General features: G+C 43.2%; 1 protein-coding gene across 3 annotated transcripts in view; it reads right to left on the bottom strand.

The window, feature by feature from the left end:
• Window positions 1–44: 44 nt before the first annotated feature.
• FAM83H (family with sequence similarity 83 member H) overlaps window positions 45–9,372 on the bottom strand; it is a 28,520-nt gene continuing 19,192 nt past the window's right edge. For 2 of the 3 annotated variants that reach the window (XM_057411162.1, XM_057411161.1), the window contains 4 exons: window positions 7,128–7,588; window positions 5,945–6,109; window positions 5,470–5,594; window positions 45–3,800 (listed from right to left, as the gene is read on the bottom strand). In XM_057411162.1, coding sequence (XP_057267145.1) covers window positions 1,157–3,800; window positions 5,470–5,594; window positions 5,945–6,109; window positions 7,128–7,574 — 3,381 coding nt within the window. In that variant the 5' untranslated portion in view covers window positions 7,575–7,588 and the 3' untranslated portion in view covers window positions 45–1,156. Of the gene's footprint in view, window positions 3,801–5,469; window positions 5,595–5,944; window positions 6,110–7,127; window positions 7,942–9,372 lie in introns of those variants that run through there. The other variant, XM_057411160.1, reaches the window with a different exon arrangement.

Here is a 9,372-nt window from a genome sequence, read left to right as displayed (position 1 = left end):
AAAAAAACCACCAAACAGTTTGGCAATCCTGCTGGATGCCAAGCCGAGGAGAAAAAAAACTAAGGAACTAAGTATTATGTACAGTGTATTCATGATATCCTCTGTGTCTACCTTCTGCCATCCAAAGACACTGTAACTCAACAGCATGAACCTATGGGCTAATCTGGACTGGTAAAGCTGCATGGTTAAGTTGGTACCAAACTACATGAGAGAAAACACTCCTGAGCTTGAAAATTCCAGCTGCCTTATTCCTTCCATTGTTCTGAGTCTCTTCTTCCCCTGTGTTCGCATGGACAAATGTGCTAACAAATAAGCCTCCCTCCTCCCTGCAGTCACTTAATGAATTGGAGTTACACTGTCAAGGAAATTACTACTTGGCCAAGATGGCATTTTAGATGCTTCATTAAACTCTGGTCTCAGCTGAAAGGAGTCCTAAACCCAGGTCTTTCTCCATTAATAGCATGTCCATGTCCTTTCTTACGGCGTTTCAGCTGCTACTTTCAGCTCACCCCTAGGGCAATACAGCCATTATACATAAGGGGATAAACCAACAGAACCAGAACCAACAGGTTTAGGAAATGGTTAAAACAAAAGCTGAGCGTGTTCTGCTGGACAGGACCATGACCACAGATAGGGGTAAAGTTGTTTACAATATTTTTTTTTCTCCTGTAAACCTTCAAAAAGGTGCCTATCTCATTTGATTCATTATTAGATACAAAGAAGAGATAACTGTATCTGAGAAACAGTTGTTTTTAAACACGTTTTCCAGTTCATGCGTGTGTGTCTGTGTGTGCGTATCTTTCCTGGACTGAAGTCTTGAATTTTCTATTTTTTATTCTTTCCTTCTGAAAGTGGAATAGTTTTGTTTGCTGAAAATATTCCCTGAGCGTAATATAAAGAGACTCTGACTTTATTTCTTTGTTTTAAGCATCTTGGCAATTTAATAACTTTATTTGAAACATAATGTGATAAGGATGGTGGATACCACATGACTTTATTGGGCAAATTGTGCCACAGGAGTCTAATGCTGAACACATTTCCACTCACTAACCATGAAGAGTATTGCCTATGGTGCTAAGAGCCGCCATAAACAAGTTACTTCCTCATTCCCCTTTGACAGTCAGTGATTATATGGAATTAAATAGTATTTCTATGATCATTTTTTAGTCTTGAAGGTCCCCAGGATTTTGGGCATGAATTTTCCCATCTTCTTGTCTTTGGCATCTGTGTCATATTCCTCTTCACTCTGACTTGTGTGTTCATCCTTTTTGCAGAAGACCTCAAATCTACTGTAGACTCGCTTTTCCTTCCGCATATTCTCCATTTTCTTCAGCAGGGTATCTCTATCCTCTGATGGTTGCCGCTGAAGATTTCGTTTCTGGCTCCCAAAACTCTCTGACCTGTGGATATTACAGCTTTTCTCCTTCTCACCTTTCCTTTCCAAGCTTGTAGTTGACTTTGAAAGATCAGGATTACTAGTGGATGGTAGTTGCTTGGCCAGTTCAGCTCTGTTCTTCTGACTGTTTGCAGAGATTTGTTCCAAAATCACCTTGGTATCATCACGGAGGTTGCTGCTATAGAGGATGTTAGCTGTGGATGAAGGAAATCTCCCCTGTGTGGGCTGGCTGCTTTTGGGAGGAAGTGGTGTTGCAAATTTATGGGTTTTTTCTTCCTCCATCATTTCCTGACAGTCCCCTATGGAAGATCGCTTGAGAACCACAGCTTGCTTATCAGACTTTCCAATCTCCAAAGTGGGCTCCTCCTCCAATTTCTTTTCGCCTTTTGGGTTCAAAAACTGCTTCAGCCGTAGTGACCCTTTTCTTAAAAATTCCATTGGATTTTGTTCTTGTTTTGAACAGTCTTCCTCAGATTTATTGAGAGAGCTGTCAGATCCTTGACTTCTCGATAAATTTTCAAGAACTGATGTGGTACTTGTCCTAATCTGTGGTTTCTTCAGTTCTGTATTGACTAATTTCTGAGTGTCTTCTTTGAATGTCACTCTTTCCTTCTTCTCTGGAAGAGTCAACTTTTGAGTGTCTCCTACAAATATAAGACTCTCCTTCTCTGGAAGAGCAGGTTTACTGTCTATGGGGTAAAACCGAGATGATAATTTGTCCACCTTAGTTCCAGTATGTGCTAAGGGATCTTTACTCAATGTGTCAATAAGCTGGGGGGGCGATGAGGCCATTGCAAATGGTCTTTCAGCTTCTCCGTGCATTTTGTAAGTACTGCAGGAGTCTTTGGATTCTAGTACCCTACTCTCCAGAATCTTATATTGCACGGACTTGGTGCATTTCTTCTCTGCGTTCTGTGATTCTTCCTGTAGATAACTGGAAACAGCTTTGGTATGAGTGACTGTAGCTCGCTCTGTGTCTTTGCCCACAGCTTTGTACTTCTCTAAAAGTTCTGCCACTTTAGATGAGGTGGCTGTCTTTATAGTTTCATTGTCTTTCGTCAACTCACTGGACATTTGTTCTTTCTGGATCATCTGAACCTTTTCTATTGCAGTGTTAGGCTGGTCTAACTTGGCAGCACTGAAAATCAGAGAGGACCTGAGTCTTGAGCTCCTCTGGATCAAAGGATTTATTCTGGACCTAAATGCATCTTGTTTCATTATAGGGGTTTCTTCACCTACTCTATCAGGATCTGAAAATTCTTTGGCACTTTCAATTCCCAGTGACTTGTTGTTAAAAGACATAGGGGATTTGAATGCTGGGATGAGGTCAGTGGGGTGCTTTGGGAGGGTATCCCCAAGAACATCATTATATGCCTCTGATTCCATAGGCATTGGAAGACCTTCTTCTGGTTCGGACTGGTATGCACTCAGGTATGAGGAAATCCTCCAGTTACGTAAACCTGTTCTGTTTTCCTGTGTGTTCTTGTCCTCATCTTGGTCCTCCTCTTTGTCTTGTAAGAACAGGCGTTGTTCCAGGCTTTGCTTCTGAGTAGGAGAAGTCTGGCAAATAAATTTCTGTCCTATATTCTGCCTTCTTAACATCATTCCCATTGGGCCATTCCCTGCAGGATTCAGCTGATCAGAGCCATGTCTCACTTCCCTGGAAGAATTTGAAGGTACATAATCCAGCCTTAAGGGGAAACCCTCTTGTGGAAAATTGGATTCAAGTTCAGGGTATCTGGATCCCTCTCCGTAGTCTTCCAGTTCATTGAATTGCCTACCACCTCGGATTCTCTCAAAGAGTCCCTGAGGCCTGCCAGGAAGATGGGGATGTTCAAACTGGTACTGGTAGAACTGGTCCTTCTGAAAATGGCTAGACTGGATTTTGAATTCATCCATGTTGTTCAAGAACATCTGCCTGGCATACTGCTTAGAAGAAGCAAAGTTTTCAAATGTTCCTTCTGCAAAACTGTGTCTCTTAAAAGCATCCAACTCCAGTTGCTTGGAACGGAGAAAACCCCTGACAGGATCCATCTGGGAATTCTCCATTTCTACCTTTTTATACATTCGCATAGCTGACCCTTCGACAGTATGGCGCAACATGTCATCCCGCCTGAAATTTGACAGGAAGTACCTGTCTGGATCAACTCTGTCCATAAAGGAGGGAAAAAGACTGTCATCCCTTTGGAACATCAGGGGTGCTTTTCTTGGAAAGAAAGGCATGTTATTGCCAAAGGGAGTCATGGCAAATGTGTTGTCTGCCTTTGCCAAGACATTGGCTGGAGGAATAAGAGGTTCTGACTGTGCAAAGAGAATTCGGAATTCTTCATCAAAGCTGGCCACCAGCTCCCCCTGGAAGATGTGTGCAATGCTCCTGTGAATCTTCTCAAAAGACCACATAAAACTACAAAGAGAAATAGAAGTAATGATAGTGTATTAGCATCATACTTGAAACCATTTGCTAGCCTGAAGAAAATTCTCCCGATACTCTTTACTGCCCAGGCAGGCATTCATTGCACACTGTTGTTCCCAAACCTCATAGTTATGAACAGATTTGGCATCAGATCTTTGCAGAGGATTTTACAAGGCAATAAATGACCTCTGTTCTAAAAAAGCCAGTCAGTAGTAACAACAGCAAAAGAGCAAGCTGGTGGTAATCCTTGTACGAAGTAGTTGTTCCTGCAATTACTTTGGGTTGTAATTGCTTTTTTATAACTAAAATGTTATGCCCAACTTTAAAAAGAGCAAAGGAAACAACAGCAGGTCAGCCCTACCTCAGCCTGAAGGCAAACTGTGGAGCAAATCTTCCTGGAAGCCATTTCCAGGCACAAGAATAACAGAAAGACAACTGGGATCAGACAACAGGGATTTACCAAGGGCAAACAATGCCTGACCCAATCCGACTGCCTTCTACAAAGAGATGTCTGGCTGCATGGATGAGGGGACAGCAGAGCAAGAGTGTCCACATAGCCTTTAGGTATCATTTTAGCCAAACTGGACCATTAGACTGTATGAGTGTGACAGTACAGAGGAAATTGTGTGGACTGTCAGGCTTAACGGGTGATGGTCAGTAATTTGAAATCTGACTGATAGACTGTAAGTGGTGTTCCCCAGGGGTCAGGGCTTGGGGAAATAGTGTTTTACACTGTCATTAATGACCTGGACATCAGGGCAGTGTGTACCCTCAGAATGAGGAGATGGTGCAGTTCATGTGCCAGGCAGGGGCTGGGGAAATGTACTGGCAGGAACCTCATGAAATTCAGCAAAGGCAAATGCAGAATCTTGCACCTGGGAAGGAACAACCTCATCCACCAATGCAGCTGAGCAGGACTATCTAGGAAACAGCTTGGCTGGAAATGTCTTGGTGGCTCTGGCAGGCTTCTCAGGACTACAGTCTCCCTCCTTAGAGATACTCAAAAAACATCTGGACACAGTCCTGTGCAGCTGGCTCTAGGTGGCCCTGCTTCAGCAGGGTGAGTTGGGCCAGATGACTGCCAGACATCCCTTCCAAACTCAACCATTCTGTGCAGGAAGGAGGAAGACATTCAGTGTTACGGCTTTTGTCTTCCCAAGTCAAGCTTTCCTTGAAATAGCTACGTACCTGCCTGCTGATGGGAAGCAGTGAATGGATTCCTTACTTTGCTTTGCTTGTGTGTGCAGGTTTTCTTTAGTTATTAAACTGTTTTTATCTCAACCCACATGTTCTCTCATGTGTGCCCTTCTCATTCTCTATCACATCATGCTGGGAGTAGTAAGCGCACATCCACGTGGGTCTCAGCTGCCTACTGGAGTTAAGCCACAACAGCCTGCAATTAGTGTATCATTTTTACAGATGGTTTACACCCTTGATGTGAAGGAAGCTTGGCTTCGGGTGTCTGGGCTTGTGGCCTTGTGGCCTTGTTTAATTGGTGTATCTACCTCCACTGCAAAACGGAGTATTTTTTCTGAAAACTGCTACTCAGTATCCTTCAGTGAGAAGAGTTTTTGGTTTGGAAGTGCCAAAGCACTGCTTTAGCAACTACCCAGCCTCTTGCTCACTGAAACTGGACATGTAACATTGCAAGGCTTCTCACCTGTAGTTGCCACTCAGCACCACCATGCAGTCCACCAAGAGGAATTTCTCTTTCACATGGCCTTTGAAGGACATCCCTGTGCGGCAGTAGTAGGTTGGGCCAGAAACTGTCCTCACCCTTAGGAACTGCAAACCAGACAAGGCACTCGCTCAGTTGGAAGCTGTTACTTCTTTCCCCCTGCCACTCCTTCTTCCCCTTGCTCTTATCACTTCCATCCTGCCACCATGCTTATATTCAGCGCTGGTGATTCTCTCTGCATACACCATGGACAGATAAAACCATTTATTAGTGTGTCCTCAGCCTTCATCCCTGTATTGTACCAGCTCCCACAGCTTTCTTCAGACTCATCTTTGACTAGGCTCTGGCCTGCTTTACTCTTTCTCAGGTTTTTACAGTCACAGCAGCCCCCTGTATTCCAGGACATTTCCCCTTCAGGATGTGAATTAGAGACAGGGCAGGTCTTTGGTTTGCTCACCTCCACATAGTTAAGATTGACTCTGCATTTAGCAGCTGTATCAAGGAAAAGCTGAGAGTTCATCTCATCAAGCAAGATGTACACAGGCACTCTGCGAGCAGCAGCATCCAGCACTTCAAACAGCAGATCCACATCAGTGAAAATGTCCATCACTATGGCTACCACCTAGGAAAAGAATGCAAGAAAGACAGCAATCTGCACCTGCTCACCTTCCCAAGCTGTGCCAGTGTCTCCATTTCAGCTTCCTTTTTAAACCTTCCCATTTAAAGGTTCCTTTAAATATTGTATGCCCCAGAACTGGAAACAGAATTGCTATCTAAGGTGCAATTCTGTGTACGAGGGTGAGTGGTGAGGAAAAATCTCACTGCCCCTGAGCAATCCCTTACTCAATAATCCAGTGAGAACAGGTATATTTTTGGTCACATAAACACAGTGGAAGGTTGTATTAAGCTGCTTGGCCACTACCTGTTCACCCCCTCCAACACAGCCCTGCCATTTTAACCTCCTGGCCAGTGTTCAGTCAGCCACGATACAGCTGAACCTATATGCTGCTAATATGGGAAGTAGCTTCAAAGCTCTATCTCCCTGTCCTTCCAAACTCTTACCTTATCAGTGAGCATAAATACCTGATGGAGGGGTCTAAGGAAGGTGGAATCAAACTCTTCTCAGTGGTACCCAGTGAAATGATAAGACACAAATTGAAATACAGGAAATTCCAGCTAAACACAGGAAGAACTATGTTTACTGTAAAGGTGACTGAACACTGAAACTGGTTGCCCAGAAAAGTGGTGGAGTCTCCATATCCATCTTTGGATAGAACGTATCCTACATAACCTACTCCAATCAACCCCACTTTGAACAGGGAGGCTGGACTAGACCATTTCCAGAGGTCTAGTCCTCTAGAGGCTCTAGATGTCTCCAAAGCTGAGGTTGGAAACCTCAACTATTCAGTGATTCTGTGAACTCCTGGAATGTTTTCACATGGCTTTACACACTTTTTCATGAAATCAGAGAGCAGAGGCTAGCTTTGATACAGTAACAGTAGTTTTAGACTCATCTTTCCCCTTTGTCAGGTCCTGGGAACAAAGTTAAGGGAATTAACAGCAGACCTGATGCACTCCAATTCATCTTTTGCACACATATAATTTTATCTCTGCTCAAGTCGAGCTCTTCATCTTCTTACCTGTTGAGCTGCTCGAATCATTCTGCGTGCCTCCTCCTTAATGCTGGGATTGTCGGGGGGTGGTGGTTGCACGAGTGTTGTTACCTCTGTTCCCCTGAACCCAAAGACCATTGGCCAGCCCAGGTCAAGCTCAGGAACAGCGAGGTCTGAGTTCATGGGCCAGTAAGTCCCAGAGGATCCATCCATGTCATTGTCACCTGCAGTGTCTGTGCTGCCTTCCTGATTGGCGTATTGGGGTTTCTGGAGATTCTGTATGATGTGGTCCACCTCTGAGTTGCAAAGAAAATCAGGAGCTGCTTCCTCTGTCAGGAAGCGTTGGTAACTTTCTTTGCCCTCTTCAGTAAGCACATCCAGAGCTAAGCGGTAGTACTCCTTGTAATGGGGGGGCAGATAGTTAGGGTCAAGGGGATTGTCCCCCTGTGAGGAGCTTTGAGATCTACGAGCCATGAGGGGAGGGAGAGCTGTAAGAAAAGAACCAACGGTGAGAGCAGTTCCACTCCAGTGACACATCCATACTCATAAATGGTTGGGAGTTGGGGTCCATGATGGCAAAATCAAAAGAGAAAAGATTCAAAGCACACAGAGTAAAGTTGGAGACAGTTCATCCCGAATGGACAGGGAGCCTTAAACTAGGCAAAGGCGGTAATCACTTCAGCACTACTTTAACACAATTAAATGTTTTGGGGTAAAATAAAGAATAAATCAAATTAGGCAGCACTGTGATGAACAAGGATGATGCATCTAACAAGTTAAATTCCCAACTTTCTTTTTCAGGCTGCGACTGCTAACCTTAAATGTGTGGGTTTATTTTAAAGTTATCTTGCCACATACACACCTCTAAAGAACAATGCTGCTGGTTATTATCTGAACTCTATTAAAACTCATTTCAAAATGCTACACAAATTATTTACTGTATGTAATATGGCACTAAGCCAAAATGCATATGCATATATACAAATGCACCCGCTAAATTCTTAGAAATTGGGTGTTATAATTTCCTCAGCATAAGAATAGAAGTAGGGTATGAGCGGAATGCAGGCAAGTATAAGGATATCCTGCTGCTGTGACATAGTCAGACATCAGACAAGTTTTTATGAGATCCATGAAGAAATAAAACCCAAGGGACACGATTGCTTCATCAACGATGCTGGGAAAAATCTGAGCTGACAGGGCTGATATTCGCTATTTAACAATTGTCTGTAGCAAATCTATTGAGACTGAAGACAAATTTGATTTTAACCAAGTTTTGGAATAAAAGCTTATTGTGCCACAAATACATCTCAGTAAATAATATCCTGCTGATCTGCAAGGAACTCCAAAGCACTTTGGCTTCTGCCCCTCAATTAATGTCAATGCTTAGATATCCTCCTCCTGTGGCCCCAGCACTGACATGCCAACAGAAGCTTCCTCATAAGAAAAAAAGGAGCGTGGCTGTCCTTGACCACTCATGCAAACTTAGATCAATAGGTAGGGATTGCCATGGATGTGGGAGGAAGAAAAAAGATTTCAGGCCTGTACTATCACTCGTGTTAACAGCTGTAAGTATAACACTAGAATAGTTTCAAGATAAAGCCTGAGTGAGCTTTCTTATCTGACTATGGGCATAGCACAGATCAGTGCTATGTTCTCCTACCTCAAACTCCCACAGGTTACTCCTGCTTCAAACTGCAACTCCTAGTAGAGCTGCATGATAGAACAGGAAAAAAAAATGGTCTTAATATAAAGGCAGGAACTGAATCTAATATATCCCTGTGTGAAGTATTGGAGCAGATAATAATCTTTACAGTCTGTACATACCGCTTTATTCGTAATCTGGATTGTCCAGATTTATCTTCCTACTCTTTTTTTCTCTAAAAATAAAACGCAGTCCACTGTATACCTCCATTTTGGTGTGGTCAAGTCTCCTGTGTACCTGCTCTTAACAGGTTTAGTAGTGTCTTTAGCCTTTCATTTTAAGGAAATGCTCCTAGAGTTCCCTTCATTCTTGGATAAGAAACCAACATACTCAGATAATGACCCACAGGGGATGAGTGGTCATGTCAACAGCAAACTGCTTATAATGCCACCTTGCTGAGAACAGGAATGATGAGAGCCAACTACAAGAACAAAAATTCAGAAGCAGAAGAAACTGATGATACCGCCTGGACAATAGAAATGGCAGCGGGAATATAATGTTAAAGTGGTGAAACAACCTTAATTTTATATTTTATTAATATAATTGCTTCAATACTGTTAATAAATCAAG

Source organism: Pezoporus wallicus, unplaced genomic scaffold (genome assembly GCF_028554395.1).
Source record: "Pezoporus wallicus isolate ANWC-B61680 ecotype Strahan unplaced genomic scaffold, APGP_CSIRO_Pwel_v1 contig_10120, whole genome shotgun sequence".
In the NCBI taxonomy this organism is placed as follows: Eukaryota; Metazoa; Chordata; class Aves; order Psittaciformes; family Psittacidae; genus Pezoporus; species Pezoporus wallicus.
The sequence above is the reverse complement of the archived record's forward strand: the minus strand, read 5'-3'. Positions and strand labels throughout refer to the sequence as shown.